General features: G+C 46.2%; 1 protein-coding gene across 4 annotated transcripts in view; it reads right to left on the reverse strand.

Annotated features, from left to right (window-relative positions):
- The window catches only part of DPP6 (dipeptidyl peptidase like 6), an 841,237-nt gene that overhangs the window by 245,735 nt on the left and 578,385 nt on the right, over window positions 1–17,117 (reverse strand). For all 4 annotated transcript variants that reach the window (XM_082692922.1, XM_082692925.1, XM_082692923.1 and 1 more), the window contains exon 4: window positions 914–1,008. In XM_082692922.1, the coding sequence (XP_082549048.1) occupies window positions 914–1,008 (95 nt within the window). The remainder of the gene's footprint in view (window positions 1–913; window positions 1,009–17,117) is intronic.

Here is a 17,117-nt window from a genome sequence, read left to right on the forward strand (position 1 = left end):
GGTGGGGTCACCACCCAGCTGTGGGACCCTGAAAAGCTCACTCCCCAGCTCTGGGCTCCGGATCTTCATCTGTAAAGCCAGGGAGCCACCTGACCTTTCCTGTGGTTTTCTCTAATGCCTGGATTCTGGGATTTCAGGACGCCTGTGTCTTGAGTCACACCAAAGGTGTATAATCACCTTTCTGCGTCCAAATCTGTGTGTACTGGACAAAAAAAAACAAAAAAACAAAAAAACAACGTAATCCCTGAAGCTGAGGGTTTACTCTTTCTAACAATGAACATAAACATACTGTGAAAGAAAAAAGTGAATTCTCTTGAAGTCGATTTTTGGCGCAGAGCCTCAGTGACTGTTTTTAATAAATATCTTCAGCTGCACATGAACTCTGAATCTTATCGCCACCTAAATCTTTGGGAAACCATGTTTTCCCAGATTCCAAAGCGGTGGTGGTCATATCGACCCAGTTATCATTTTAAAGCATAAACATCCCCTAATGTCATCAGAGCGGCACAGTGTCTAAATCAACATTTCCTGTGCATGTGGAGATGAGTTTAAAGCAAACAAACAAACAAAAAAGACTGAGCAAGGCCTCCTCAAGTAGTCTCTGTGCATTACTGTAATTGTTCTGGAAATGTCTAAAGCCTTAGGACGTTATCTTCCAATTATATATGGTATGCAACACTTGTTTCCAACACCTGCAGAGAAATGTCCCGCACGCTGGAAGAAGCTGCTTTCATCTTATTAAATTAGCGTGGTTTCAATTTCACATTATCTTTAGTTGCGCAGGCTGTAGTATTACAAGTTTATTGCTTCTGCTTGGCGCCTACTAAAAGTTGAAACCCAAAGTCATTTTCTGCTTTATTGACTTGCAGGAGGGAAAACTAAAATTATCCCGGTCATTAGAGAGAGTACTTACAATTTTTTTGCCTTCTATTAACACTGTAGAAATATTTGTTTCAACATTCCGCAGTATCACATTTCCTTTCTGTTCTCTGTAGATGAATTCTTTATCTACGAGAGAGGAAATAAAAAGGAAACAGAAGACATTAAGGAACTCAGTAGGCTTCTGACGGACACTTTCGCCAAAGGAAATCAACTACTTCTGATAAAAATAGATCCTGTGTTTCATCAAAGGGTTCTTTTAATCTGGAAAAGTATTTCCAGCTGCTCTCCACATAACCTCATGTGACGCTTCTCTCTGAATCTCTTCTCCTACTCTACACAGTGACCTATAAAGCACCGGGGCACATGTCCATAAAATCTTTAGGGCATTCTCGAGCTTTCTTGAGTAGAACACACAGAGTGGACCCACAGAGCGGATGAAGAAACTCGCTACCAGAGACCACAGGCAACCCTTGGCACGAAGGGGAACGATCTCCTGTGTCTGGAGCCCGGGGAAATCTGGACACACACGCACCTGCGCACACCGACATCCGTATCCTGCGAAACCGTTTCTGCTTTGTCCACCACCTTCCCCGTGACCCCCAGAGGAGTGGGCCGTGACTTGGTCATGCCCATCCTTCTATCTCCGTATGAACAACCGAGATTTCAAACAGCCCCTTAGGAAGTCAGTAAAAGACCCACTCTGATCAGTATGGTGGCTGGGGTGCGGGCACAGAGGTGTGTGCGCCTACTGGGAACGGAACAGGACATTTCCTGAAGGACAGGGTCGCTGGTGGGGAGGCGGGCGCGCAATGGGGAAGAAGAAATCCTGTCTTTCTGAGTGAAGGCGGTGATGCGGAGCCCGTGTGAGGGTCTGGGCATCTCACGCAGTCACCGTCGCTGAACGAACACGGTGCGGCTGCATTAATTCAAAGGCTATGATCATTCCTACCTTTATTCTTTTTCATGGAATTACACATTGTCTTTCTTATTCTGTTCTGCTACTTGCTCTGGTTTCATTCTCTTTTCTTTCTCCCGTGTCAGGTGGAAGCATAGATCTCTGGTTTGACTTTCCGTCCTTTCTAATAAAACTATCAAAGCTAAAAATTTCCCTCTGTGGATGGTGTTAGCTACATCTCACAAATTTTGATATGCCGAGTTACGTTATTCTTCAGTTCAAATTATTTCTAATTTCCCCCCGCATGTCTGCTTGGCCCAATGATTATTTAGAAACGTGTTGTTTAATTGGCAGGTATATAAAGTTGTCCTGGTCCCTCTGATTTTTATCGATTTTTAATTCAAATTCACAGGATCACAGAATGTGCTGTACATGATTTGGGTCTTTTAAAACTCATTCAGACATTTTTGTGGTCCCTAATATGGTCTGTCCTTGTAAATGTCCTGTATGCCCATTTAATGCAATTATCGATATGGCTGCGGTCCATTGTGTGTGCGTGTGTGTGTCCTGTTTCCACGTGACTCTTCCACTTCTTCCCCTCTTTCTTATTTCTGGCTTCCATTTCACTGTCAGATACTTTTCAGAAGTTTACTTTCACTATTTTAGCTGTATTTCTTTGCATTTCTTCTAGTGCCTGCCCTACGGATCAGACTACGTATACTCTACTTTTCAGTCTGCAATGACTTGATAATGTGCCACTTCTCATGAAATCCAGAAGTCTGTCAAGTTTTCAGTCCACGCCTAGTCCTGTGCTGCTACCGTTTCCACGTGGATTACATCTAGATAACTTCTACCTTCCGCCACGTGCCACACCGACTGTTGGCATCAGTGCATCACTGGTAAAGAGATTAAGGAGAAAAAGTCAAAAAGGAAAAAAAAATGTCTTTTGCAATTGTTCATTATTTGGCATTTCTGATGATGGTTTTTATGCTTCATCAAGGACCTGAGTTTATAACAGGCATTATGATGTTCCTAACCCCTTGAGAACTTGCTTTAGCTGTTTGGTTGTATGGACCTGCTGGTAACCGAGTCCTTGAACTTGGTTTTATCTGAAAATGTCTTGGTTAACCTTCATTTTTGAAGGATATTTTCTCTCCTTTTAAATTTTTAAAATTAAAAAAAAATTTTAAATATTTGAAATTATTATTATTATTATTATTTTTTATTGTGTTCAGTTAGCCATTTAAGCAGGCTTCACACCCACCACGCAGCCTGACACAGAGCTTGAAGTCATGACCCTGAGATCAAGACCTGAGCTGGGATTAAGAGTCGGTCACTTGGGGCGCCTGGGTGGCTCAGTGGGTTAAAGCCTCTGCCTTTGGCTCAGGTCATGATCTCAGGGTCCTGGGATTGAGCCCCACATCGGACTCTCTGCTCAGCGGGGAGCCTGCTTCCTCCACTCTCTCTCTCTGCCTGCCTCTCTGCCTACTTGTGATCTCTGTTTAATAAATAAATAAAATCTTAAAAAAAAAAAAAAAGAAAGAGTCGGTCACTTAACTGACTGAGCCACCCAGGGGCCCGGAAGGGTATTTTCCCTTAATACAGGTGTCTAGGTTGATAGTTTTTATTTTTTTCTCTTGAGATTTTGTTTCACTTTCTTCCAGACACCATGGTTTCTAGGAGAAGTCAGCTATTAACTGAACTGTTATTTCCCTGCATGCTATTCCTGCGCATTTTTTCTTTTGCTGTTTTCAAGACTGACTTGTGGTCTTTGATTTCCAACAGCTCAACTATAAACTACTTCTTTTTTTTTTTTTTCAGATTTTTATGTATCTGTTTGAGACAGAGAGAGAGAAGGAGGGAGAATGAGTTGGGGGAGGGGCAGAGGGAGAAGCCGGCTCCCCGCTGAGCAGAGAGCCTGATGTGGGGCTCGATCCCAGGACCCTGGGATCATAACCTGAGCCGAAGGCAGAGACTTAACGCACTGAGCCACCCAGGGGCCCCATAAAGCACTTTCGATCAGGCTTCTTTGTGTTTACTCTGCGTGATGAGCCTCTTGTATCTGCAAATCTACGTCTTCATCAGATCGTTCGCTGTTCATCTGCCAAATATTTTTTCCTATTTATCAACCTCCTGTCCCAGTACTTCAATGGCACCGATACTGGGAAACTCGATATTATCTAAGCGTCTCTGGTGATCTGTTCATTAAAATTTTGTTCCTCTGTTCACTTTGAATGTCTTCTAGTGATCTGTCATGAAAGCCACTTGGCCTCTCCTCTGCCATGATTATTTGACTGTGAGTGCCACCCAGTGCGTTCCGACATTCCCGCATCAGCGTTCTCATGTTGAGGATTTTCCATTTTGTTCTTTCTACGCTTCTGCTCTTCTGCGGAGACCCCTCATTTCCCTGCTGAGATCTGCATTCACTGGAAACATGCTCGCGTGAATTCATTAAGCATAATTATAACATATATTTTAAGATCTATCAGTTCCAAAGTCTGTTTCCTTTTGGGGTCAGACTCAATTAATTTTCTTTTATGATGTAAGGGTGTTCCTTTTTTTTTTTTTTTTTTGGTTCTTTGTAAGTAGGGTAATTTTGCATTATATCCTAGACATTATGGACATCAATTTCTGGACGCGCCCGGCTTTGTTAATACCCTCTAATGAGTGTGGTTTCCTGGGCTACACCAGGTACTTCTCTCTGCTGGGTGTGGGCCTCCAACTTCAGACACCGGCTTTACTCTGGATTCAGATATTTTACCTGCAGCTGAACTCCCGTGATTCTCTTCCCAGCAATGTGGCTCACGGGTCACAGACACCACTGTGCCTCTGCTTTCCATCTTATTGATCTCTGTTCTACCCTGTCTCATTATCCCCTCTTCTTAACTTTTAAGTCTGACACTTAGCTTCTTAATTTCAGCATTTCTATTTTTCTAATATAATCACAACGGGTGCTATAAATTTCCTTAATTATGTCTTTATTGGAGTCCACAAGTTTTAATGGGCAGTTTTCTCATTATTGCTTTGTTCTATGCCTTTTTCATTTCTGTCACAGTTTCTTCTTCAGCCAAGGAGTTATTTAAAACTTCTAATTTGCAAATGTATGCAAAACATTCTCATCTTTTTGTTATTGACTTGTGATTTGCTATAATACTGTAATGCTTTTAGAAAGCGTTTCTCTTTTGCAGAACAGGCAAAGTTAAGAGTCTAGGCCTGAAACTGCACGTGTGGGCGTTCAGTGCCATAAGGCACGGTACCGGACATGAGCTCGCCCCCACCTGGCCCGGGGCAGGCTCTCTGTACGGTCAGCAGCTCGTCTCGTCTCAGTAGAAGATTTGGGACCATCTCAGCCTCCTTTCCGTCTCTAGTCTTCATGACTCCATCCCTCGCCTGCACACACCCCCTTGAAGGCTTCTCGAATCACCTCGTCCTCTTGCCTTCAGTGCTGTTCCCTGGTCTGACCGCCACCACCTTCACCGTGGACGCCTCCAGTGGCCTCCTCATGGGACCTGCCCCCTTGGCTCCTTGCTCCGAGCACAGGAGGACATGCCTCCTCTTAAAACTCGCCCCCCCCCCCATCCTCTGGCAGAGTCTGCTTTGGCTGAAGTCCTTAGCCTGAATGTTCAAGGCCCTTCACATTCTGGCCTGGGCTCCTCTTTCCATTTTAACTTGCTTCACCCCCCATTAAGCACCTGAAACCGTGTCCTGCCCTCCTGCCTCCCGACGCCCCCAGCCACTGCCTGGCCAACGCTCCACGCCCTCCTCCAGCTCCTGCCAGGGGAGATCTGTCTGGGCTTAGCACAGAGGCGCCTCCTTTGCCAAGATTCTCGAGCCTCTGCCAGGCAGGATGAGCCCCTCTCTGCTTCCTCCCCACCACCCCGCCGTAGGCTCACGCAGCCGCTGCTCTTGTTGGCTGTTCGAGCTCTGTCTCCTCCACGAAGAGAGCCTGAAGCAAGGGAGAGGCCACGCTTCCTGATCCTTCTACCTCCAAACCCCAGTGTAATGACGGACAGGAAACCAGGCACTCCAAACGCACGATGCGTTCCCCGAATGAACACCATCCCGTGTCTGAGTCCCCAAATACGCAAGCCACACGTGACCCGGTCTGCAGACCCGCCGCAGGAGAGAGGCCGCTCCGGGCCAACGAGGTCAAAGGGGGGAGGCAAGGGGAGGCTGGCTTCACAAGTAACACCTTTTGTGCCTCCTGAGATGCTGGGATCGCTGCTTTCTCCCCTCGCCACAGTGCCCAGAGGCGAGTGCGCGGTGTGGATGCCTGAGGACAGGCAGGGGAAACCGAAAGGCAGGTTCCACGGGGGATTCTAAGAGACACCGAGGGCGAGGTCCTGGCGAGAAAATCCCCCGAAGGAAGCCCGCATCACACCCCCCGCTGCTACTTAGTTTTCGAATGTCGAGCACCCAGGAAGCTGCATTCAAAATACATCATGAATCTAATTGTTCTGTGTTACTTGGTTCTTCAAAGCTAAATGAGGAAAGAAGCAAAGAAACAGCCGTGGTGGCCAGCACAAGGAGGGTGATTGCTTTCCATTTTCTTTTTTCTCCCAGACTGTGGTAGAAAAATATGTAGCAAAGTCACACGTGATTTTTTCCTGCTCTTCCAAAAATAACATCCCAGTCACTTCCTCTGAGTATCATAGAGCAGCTGACTTTATGGGACGCTTGCTTTTGCCTGACTCGTGAATTTTTTAGAAACCTTTAAAGCAAAGGTCTTTTCCATGATGAAAAAAATGTAAAATGTGTGGCTTTATGGGGCTATAGATGCCTTGTTATTCGAGATATGTCATTCTCATTGCCAACTCGGACTCATATGTGCTGGTTGGCCTTGGAGAGCATCCTTGATTCTGTAAGTCTCACAAAGAATTCTTTCAGGGGAACGGACTTTAATTTCAGAAACAGAGTGCACACAATAACCGGAGTCAATCTGACTTTTTATCTTCTTTTACTTTTAAATAACTTCTATGAAACACTGTTCTGTCCTATTTATTGCTTATTTAATTCTCTTCTCAAATACAAATTACTTGTATTCATGTAATCTGGCAACACAGAGCATGCAACGTGTTTCCCAAGAAAGTCATCGTCCCCATCACGGCCATCAAATATGAAAACTGGTCTGTGATTCCTACACCCACACTGTCGTCCAGAAATACCATTTCCCACTAAACAAGATCAGTATCGTGAACTGGCCACGTGCCCTGATGTAAGGGCATGCTCAGTCACAGTCACCAGTCGGACGGGGATGAGTGCATCTTGGCTGCCGTAAAGTTCCACATTAACCACAACACTGAGCTGTAAGACACGATTCCAAGCACATCAGTAATTCTATTAATGTTACAAGAAAGTAAGATTTTTATCTATAAGAGAAAATGGGTCCACATTTAAAATCATTATGTTCGGTTAAAAGTGAAAACCCTGTATAGTTAAATCAGTGGCAGAAACATCAGCATGGACTCACGTTTGCTTATTTTGTCAACCATGTGCTCATTTTGTCCACAGAAGGTGTCTACATGTGTGATTATCTCAGATACTCAGATTTGGGTTTCTAGGCACCATTTCTAGGCACTTCAGGAAAAAGAACAGGAACACTAAGGAAATGGGCATTTCTAGATCCAAGGCACACAAAGGACATAGGAAAGAGCTCATTGGGTCCTTGGAAGAGCTCATTGGCCAGGGAGCAAGGAAGTGTTCGGGGCCTGATGGGGACCCAGAGCATAAGACAACGGTAGGCTATGGATGGCCCTAATTCTTCACCCCACCCAGCTCTCTGCCTTTGCGTCTAGCTTTGCCAGCACCTCCCCTTGAAGGTGGCTCCAATCCGTGCCTTGAATGGTCACTGGAAGAGGAGCCAGCAGACACCCAGGGAGCACCTGCCCAGTCTGGCTTGTCTGCCATGGTTGTGGGACCAACATGTCTGGCCCAGGCTTTGGGCCCCAGGAAGAGAAATAGACATGGAGCACAGCTGAGTTACGAGTCACCGCCAAGAGGCCATTCCAGATCAGCCAGGGGCCGGCTGGTCGCCCAGCCCCGGGAGCAAACCAGCCAGCCGGTGAGCAGAGTGTCCTCGCCAACCAGCAGCTGACACGCCGCTGTGTGAAAGACACACGCTTATTCTGTGCGTCTGAGGGTGTGCGATTGGTAAAAAAAGACTCGTGTGATGCTACAGACGGGCGGAGAAGAACCAGTGGGAAGGCTCTTGGGTCCAAGTGGATAAAATTGGAACATCGGAAGAAAAATGCCATAGGTGATCAAAACACACTGAATCTATAAAACAGTTTATGGATCCATAATGGAACTCCCAAAAGTATGGGGAAAAAAAAAAAAAAAGCAACTCCTTTTCCACAGTTGGAGGTAACCATGAAACTGAGTCATTACCATGAAACTGGTAATCACACACATCTGTGCTACCCAAAGCCATCTACGCATCCAGCGCAATCCCCATAAAACACCAACAGCATTTCTCATGGAGCTGGAACGAATAATCCTAAAGCTTGTGTGGAATCACAAAAGACCCTGAATAGCCCAAAGCAACCTTGAAAAAGAAAACCAGAGCAGGCGGCATCACAATTCTGGACCTAAAGCTCTATTACACAGCTGTCATCGCCAAGACAGGATGGTCCCGGCCCAAAAACAGACACAGATCAACGGAACAGAACAGAGAGCCCAGAAATGGACCCTCAACCCTAGGGAAAATGAATCTTCAACAAAGCAGGAAAGAACATCTGATGGAAAAAAAGACGGTCTCTTCAACAAACAGCATTGGGAAGGCTGTGGCAGTCACATGGGGAAGAGTGAAACTGGACCATTTCCTACACCACACACACAAATAAACTCAAAATGGTTGAAAGATCTAATTGTGAGACAGGAATCCATCAAAATCCTGGAGGAAAACACCAGCAGCAACTTCTTTGAAAACGCTGTATCAGCTTCTTACTAGATGCATCTCCACAGGCACAGGAAACAGAAGTAAAAATGAACTATTGGGACTCCATCAACACAAACAGCTTCTGCACAGCAGAGAAAACAATAAAACTAAAAGTCAACCTACGGAATGGGAGAATATATTCACAAATGACGTATCAGATAAAGGACTAGTATCCAAAATATATGAAGAGCTTATAAAACTCAATTCCCCCCAAACCAAATAATCCAGTTAAAAAATGGGCAAAAGGTGTGAATAGACATTTTCCCAAAGGACAGCTAACAGAAACATGAAAAGATGCTCAGTATCACTCATCGTCAGGGAAATACAAACCAAAACTACAATGAGAGATCATTTCGCACCTGTCAGAATGGCTAAGATCAATAACCCAGGAAGGCAAACCCATGCAGCCGCACTGGAAAACGGTGTGGAGGCTCCTCAAAAAATTAAAAATAGAACTACTTTATGATCAAGCAAATGTACTCCTGGGTATTTACCCAAAGGATACAAGAATACGGATTCGAAGGGATACACGCGCCCTGGTCCTCACAGCAGTGTTACCAACAATAGCCAAATTATGGAGAGAGCCCAAGTGTCCATCAGCTGATGTGTGGAAAAAGAAGACGTGGGACACACACACACACACACACACGCACACACTGGAGCGTGACTCAGCCATAGAAAGAAGGAAATCGTGCCATTTGCAAGGACCGGGACCAAGGAGAGTGTTGTGCTAAGTGACATAAGTCCGAGAAAGATAAATACCGCAAGATGGCACGAAATAGGTGAAATTGAAGGAACAAAGAAGTGAATGTGGGTGGGGAAGAGGCAAACCAAGACACAGACTCTTCACTACCGAGAACAAACTGAGGGTCGCCAGAGGGGCGGGGAGGGCTGGGTGAGGAGGGCGGCGTGATGCACGGGAGCGAGGAGTCACTCAACTCTACGCCTGGAACTAGCATCTGTATGTTAAGTAGCTGGAATTTATATACAAATCTGGAGAAGAAAAATAAAAGCGACTCCTCCAGCGTCGTCCTGCTGTTCCGAGTTGTGCGAGGGGACGACACCCAGCCCGTTCCGGAGGGGACACTGCCGGCCCGTAAGTGCGGGAGGCACGAAGCACGCGGGAAACCACCTCACGCCGCTCTCACCGAAACCCCTGGATTCAGGTGAAGGTCCTCAACGGAGGCCAAACTCATTCCAAGAAACTTGATGGGATTTTCCCCTGACGACAAAGGTCACCTCAGAGAAAACACACCCGTCTGGATGGGAGCGCGCATGTTCAGAGTGGGGCATTCGGGGCCACAGTGTCCCCCACAAATCCACCTCAGAGGGTTCACCAGTGGGACAACCAGATGCTGCAGACCAACGTGTTCCTCCTTCTGTGAGGAAACAGTCTGAGCCCCGCGTGCGGAGGAGTCCGCAGGACAGGACTAACCAGGGCAACAACTCGGAGCTGTTCACATTCGCAGAAACTCAAGAGACAGAATCAAGTATCATTATTATTCTTAATTTGATCTGAGCAGGGAGGGGGAAAAAAAAGCCATAGAAGATACTTTGAGAAGGAAGGAAGAAATCTGAATATGGCTTGGGAATTCTTGTATTTTTTTCTTTTTGTAGTTTAATTTAATTTTATTTTTTTCAGTGTTTCAAGATTCATTGTTTCTGCAGCACACCCAGTGCTCCGTGCGATCCAGGCCCTCCTGAATACCCACCACCGGGCTCCCCCAACCCCCAACCCTCCTCGCTTCCGAAACCCTCCGTTTGTTTCTCAGAGTCCACAGTCTCTCATAGTTCCTCTCCCCCTCCGATTCCCCAAACTCCCTTCTCCTCTCCATCTCCCCATGTCCTCCGTGTTATTCCTTATGCTCCACAAGTAAGTGAAACCATATGATAACTGACTCTCTGCCTGACTTATTTCACTCAGCATCATCTCTTCCAGTCCCGTCCATGTTGACACAAAAGTTGGGCATTGATCCTTTCTGATGAAGGTGTACTATTCCACTGTATATATAGACCACATCTTGATCCATTTGTCCATTGAAGGGCATGTTGGCTTCTTCCACAGTTTGGCGGTTGTGGCCATTGCTGCTATGAACATTGGGATACAGATGGCCCTTCTGTTCACTACATCTGTATCTTTGGGGTAAATACCCAGTAGTGCAATTGCAGGGTCATAGGGAAGCTCTATTTTTAATCTCTTAAGGAATCTCCACACTGTTCTCCAAAGAGGCTGCACTAACTTGCATCCCTACCAACAGTGGAAGAGGGCTCCCCTTTCTCCACATCCCCTCCAACACATGTTGTTTCCTGTCTTGTTAATTTTGACCATTCTAACTGGTGTGAGGTGGTATCTCACTGTGGCTTTGATTTGAATCTCCCTGATGGCTAGTGATGATGGACATTTTTCCACGGGTCTGCTAGCCATTTTGGTGTCTTCTTTAGAGAAGTGTCTGCTCATGTCTTCTGCCCATTTTTTTGACATGATTATCTGTTTTTTGAGTGTTGAGTTTGAGGAGTTCTTTATAAATCTTGGATATCAGCCCTTTGTACAACTTGAGAATTCACCGCTCTTATAAAATTACAGCCATGTTTGTTGGAGAAGATAAGGTTGTTGAGGGTCTACTTTTGGAGATACATGTGTAGTATTGGGGGAGGAAAGAAGATGATACAATTTATGTGTCAATATTTTCAGCCAGAAAAATTGATAGCAGGCACCCAAATGGCAAAAGGGTTAAGATGATCGGTGCTTATATGGGCATTCACTTTACTGTCCTTCCTACTTTTCAGTAAGTTTAAAATTTTTCATGAAAAGGAAGCAGAAAATAAAATGGCACAGCCCCTAATTCCGAGGAGCATACAATAAAGTGGGGCGGACTCCCACGCGGAAGGCCCCACGCACAGCGCCTCACAACACATGGGTCAAGATGCAGAGACACTGGGATCCCGGGCAGATGCCTGGAGGCTTTGCAACCACGTAAGTGAACATGTGGGTTTCAGGCCAAGGGAGCCAAAGCGTTCTAAAAAATTAAAAAATTAAGGTTCTATGGTTCTATACTTTTTTTTTTTCTGGCTTATGTCACAAAGATCGTGAGCAGGGTTGTCCGTGACTGCAGCGGGTACACAGACGGAAGACAGCAGGTTCTACACTTGTGGGCTCCGAATCAGGATCACAGAGGACACTACAATACCCGCTTTTACAACGTGGGTGACCACACGGACAAGTAGCTTCCAACACGTCCTGATCCCAGCCTGCAAATGACTTGGAAAAGCAGCTGTAGTTCAACGATGATGTTTAGGGGATTTGAATTTCACCAGTTTTCATGATAAGATCTGAGATTGTCCAATTTTGTCTTTGATTAATGGACTGCCCGGATAGCTTTTAAAATCCTCTAAATTTCCGTTCTTATGGGGAACAATTTTTATGTGCTTCAACAGAGTCATGTTTAGACTTTTAAACAGCTTAGACACTGAAACCCTGCTCAAAAACAAAGCACTTCTTTCTGTATTTATCACTGACAACCCTAGACTTATGCAGATAAGGGGAGAAACAATTTTATTTGTAGAATTAGGTTTTTTTTTTTTTTTTGGCAATTTTTTTTTTCACCTGAATCTATCGTAAAAGGAAATACAGAGATAAGGAGGCTTTGCAAGACAAAAAGATTTAGGTGGGTATGGAACAGGAAAGGTCAGCTACAAAGTCCTGTGCTAATGACATGTTTTTAAGGATATTTATGATTTGTTTTATAAAAACACAAGACTCCTTGAAGGGCTGTAAAGTGATTATATTATGATGGTTCTTTTATTTAGTCACATTCTCTTAGAGCAAATCAATCACAAGTATTATCAAAAGCATCAAAAAATCTTAAAAGACAGAAATGGGCAAAAAGACCATGGAGTATCCTCTGGTAGAAGATTATATATCGTGTAGGGCGCCCCCCCCCAGGCTTTTTGCCGCTTTAGATGTCCACTACTACCACTGTTTTTGAGCTATTTTCGGACTATAGGTTGGAGAGAACTGATAGCCATGCAAAGGATTCTTGCCAGACAGCTGCTAAGAATTCCTGCTTGCCGGAGATGCATTGGGGTCCCTCTGCCCACCGCATTTCCACAGAAAAAGTCAACTTTACATCAAATTCAATCCAGGATTTCTGATTGCCTACATATATGTGGTCTTTAATTTCCCTCTTCATCTTTTCCTAGTTCCCTCAATTCCTGAAGTAAATAAAATCTCTGGCACATGTCTATTTTACATTAACTTAAAACCATGAGCCTCTTGACTTCTACTTTTAAAAAATTCTTCTTCAACTGAAGTTCAGCATATGCAAGATTCAGGAAAAATTCCACAGGTACGCTATGACATAAATCACTGAACTGTGTAAAAGGTGATGTTGGCTGCCAGTTTGTCCAGAAATGAAGCCACATGAGGTTAAACGTGGTGTTTTTTAGGCCACCAAATTTTATCAAAATCAGTTCTTCCTCAAAATTTCTGAACCATCAGCGGATTCTGTAATTCATCGGTCAGTGACAGATGTTCCGTGTGTTGTTCCAATACCAGAGCTTAGTAAATCAGTAACTCGCCACACAGCCCTATCACATAATCATTGGGCTTTGATTTTAATCAAAACGGTAAGAGCTGAGTCAATGCTGAACTAGGGACACACATCATCATGAGGGCGGGGAGGGTCTGCGAAGTCACTGTTTTCCAGTACAAATACAGAAGACACACTTTTTTGAATGACCTGATTGTCAGCAGGCATTACGCGAGGGCAGAAGATTACTGTGGAAAGTAGACCCAGTTTTTATGTCAATATTATCCCCTCTAACGGTTATGCTGGTACAAACTAGCAAATGGTCTAGCTGAAGTGTGACTACTTTACTTTATTTATGCTTCCATGAGAAAAATCACCTTCTGCTGACAAAGACTCATGAGTGGGCCGAGCAAGAGAAATTTGACAGGGATGTTCCTTCAAGAAAAACTGGGGCAAAAAGTGCCAGGGGTGGTCTACAGACCTTTGGGAAAAGTGCAGTCTGGGAGTCTGGGAACCCGGCTTCTCTTTCAGGCTCTACCATGGAGTGGATATGCCAGAGATGACAGTGAAATTTGGAAAACCCTGTCCTCACAGGACCAGAACACGCTGCCCTCCTCTCCTTTTTCATACCTGCTAGCAGGGATGCTTTATGATGGCTGGAGCTATAGCAGCCATATTGGACCCCTGCATAAGCCTGAAGATGAAACAGAAAAGCAAATTAGAGCAGAGGTCCTACCTCCTGACCCCCATGTGAAGGAGAAATAATTTGGACAAGTAGATTTCTATCCTGTTTAAGCCAGTATTACTTCCATTTTCCTCTTGCTCAGAGTTGACTCTAATCTGAATAAAGAGAGACTAACAATCACAGTCTGACTCTGGATTTGGAGTCGGGCGAATCAGGTTTGACCCCGTTGCACTGCTCTGCTGAGTCACGTTACTTTCTCTCTCAGTCTTTCATTTTCCGTAATAAAGCCCCTCATGTTCACTGTCCAAGAAGGGACACCAGACACCAGGTGGCTGGTCAAGTGGGACCAACCACAACTGGGCAAAAACAGAAGAGCAGGGCCCCGGCCGGCAGCGCTCAAGTCTCGGTCGCGGAGAGAGGCTGTGGCTTCGTGCCGAACACGCGCCTGTGATTTTATTTGTGAAGGAACCAAATGTTAAGACCCTATTCTAGAATTTTGAGTGCGGTCTGTGAAAAGCTCGACTCTGCACAGCTCTCACCTCTCTGACTTAACAGCAAGGGAAAAACCCCAAACACAGACAGCGCGCAGGCTGACACGACGCGGAGGGAGGGGATCATGAGGACGCGGTTCTAGCTGTCGGGGTGCAGTGATCAGAGGCGCTCTCCGCTCTCCCAGGAAAAGTCGGCAGGAGCGCTGGGAAGGCCTCCCTTCTCCTTCAGACGGGCTCCTTCATGACCGTCAGGCCTCCAAGGGCCTGATTTTGCCATGGACGCCAGTGGGCTGTCATTTTCAGCGATCTGGCGTGAGTGACAACCGCGAGGGGTCCAAAGCAGATCCTTCTCTGAGGAGCAGGACTGCCTGGGCCCACCTCCTTGGGTAGGACTTGAAGCCTGGTGTGACCGTGGTGGGGGTTGTCCCCGCCAAGGGGAACACCCGCCATCACGCTCCCGCTGGCCAGGCTGCTCCTCCCGGTGAGACGGTCTGGTCAATCAGACGGCCAGAACGGACGGGTCTCCAAGCCGGGGGATGACTGGGTGGTGACCGCACCCAGGGAGGGAGTGCCGGCCACACGCCGTCCTACGCATCTCGAGATGACAGTTTCACGGTGAAGCGAGGACCCCTCTCCTGGCAGGTCATTAACTTGAAGTGTACTCGGAGATCCTCACTTTCCCACTGGATGAGCTCAGGCTGCTCCACTTTTCTCTCAAGATTCCCAGCTGTCAACAATGGGGATGTGAACGACACCTCGCTTACAGGACGTCAGAACCATGTCCGGGTCAGCAGTAGTACTAAGTACTGCTAAGTACTAAGTTCTACCGGCACAATTCGCAGAAAATATCCAGCATCTGGGTAACGGACGTCTTCCTAAGAAAAGTCACAGGAGCTCCAAGGAATGCTTCACCCACGGAACCTGAGAAAACTACCCTGAAGATCAAGGATTGCGACAGTTTCACACATTCCTAATAAAACTGTGTCATTACCGTCTAACTGAAACATGCGCTTTACTAATCACCCCACAGCAAAGGACATCGCTTCAATATATGAACCCCATTTATTCCCCAATCGAGCACAGCCCAGGTTCGCTAAAAAAATAAGGCAAATTTCGGTATTTACACCAAATTTTTAGCATTAAAAATCTTGACTTAGTTTCACAGATATGTTTCTAAAGTATTTGAGACAAGAGGATAAATAAACCTGAATCATCAGGACTGCAAACCTGACAATTATCGTCCACGTATGCCGCTGATAAAGACAGTAATTTAAGAAAGCAACAAATCAAGTCTTTCAAAAAAGGACAAATTGATCTGCACTGTAATTTTACAAATGCACACAATAAGGTTTAGCTCATCGTTAGATGATGTTATTGTCGTTATCCACAAAATCGATGAAGGGTGTTTCTGGTCTCCCGGGGTGAGATAGTGTCTTCATGAGTGAGCCGGCGTTCGTTTCGGTGGCTTTGGTCAGCAGTGAGTCCTGTCCTGCTCGCTGACCGCGGAGGTCCGGCTCAGTTTAAACCACCGGTCGAGCTGATAAAGGTCATCACTGCATCTCATTCCTTAGAGCTGCCTTTCTGAGTCATGGAGGCACGATCAGGGTAAATGATGTTGAAGATTAGAACTTGCAGTGGAATATGTGTTTATTCGATTAAGGAATGGATTTTTTTTTTTTTAAATGCTCAAGTTCCCTCGCCTTCCTTCTCCCCGGTTCGTTCGCATTTGCCTTCAGTCCAGGCGGCGGCTGCGATTCACATGCAGCCTCTGGAATGGCACGACGATCAGAGAGGCTCACACAAACAGGCTCTCCTCTGTCCTTGCAACACCGCAGAACTCCGAAGGAGCAGCTCCTCCTCAGACAATATTGTGACACCCGGTTTATTCTACAGAGTAGAGTCCCGTCAACTAGACCCCCATTCGCAGCTCTCACGTGAGCTTGAACACACACAGGCACACACACACACAACCCCCTGACCCGTGCGAAGTACCTGATTCTATGAACAAAGTGTCCTGGGTTTGCTCATCCAAGTCGGCCCACTAACAAACGACTTTCAAGGCACCCTCTGGGCCAGACACCGCGGGCGCTGGGAGCCTCTTGCCACGGGCTCAGCCTGCCCCAGCGGTCGGGCGAGACACGCCTCCCTCCCGACTCCAGAAACACGGTACTGTAGGAGTGGGATCCGATTCAGTTCCCTCTCCCTTCCACGGAACCACACTGGGATTCTAGCTGAAATCTGAATAGCTCATGGCTGGGTGGGCGGGTGCCTCCCACACGCTCACCCAGCGCCGGGAGCCAAGGCAAACGCGATCGCCTGGGTCCCAACTCAACATGGGCTCCGTGAGCCCTTGGTTCACGGTTTTCTTTCCATGATGCCTGCCTCCTGGGCCATCATTCCTTGAGGGGAAAGACCATGTTAACCGACGTTTTGATGGTGTTTTCATACAAGCAACACACTGTAAGTATTTCAAAAGAGAAAGAGATAAAATTGTGATAGAGAACGGTCTGGGGTGTGTGAGTCAAAGAAAATCGGTTGTGACCTTCCAGTGCCATGGAACAGCCGAAGACGGACAGTCACACCCAAAACGCCGAAGTGCTAGAATAAATGACACCAAAGGGACATCAGAGCCCCGCGTCATCTCAGCAGCGTCACCCGTCACTGTGCGGAGAGCAGAGCAAACTTTGCAGGTCTGACA

This window comes from Mustela nivalis (assembly GCF_964662115.1).
Source record: "Mustela nivalis genome assembly, chromosome: 12".
Lineage (NCBI taxonomy): Eukaryota > Metazoa > Chordata > Mammalia > Carnivora > Mustelidae > Mustela > Mustela nivalis.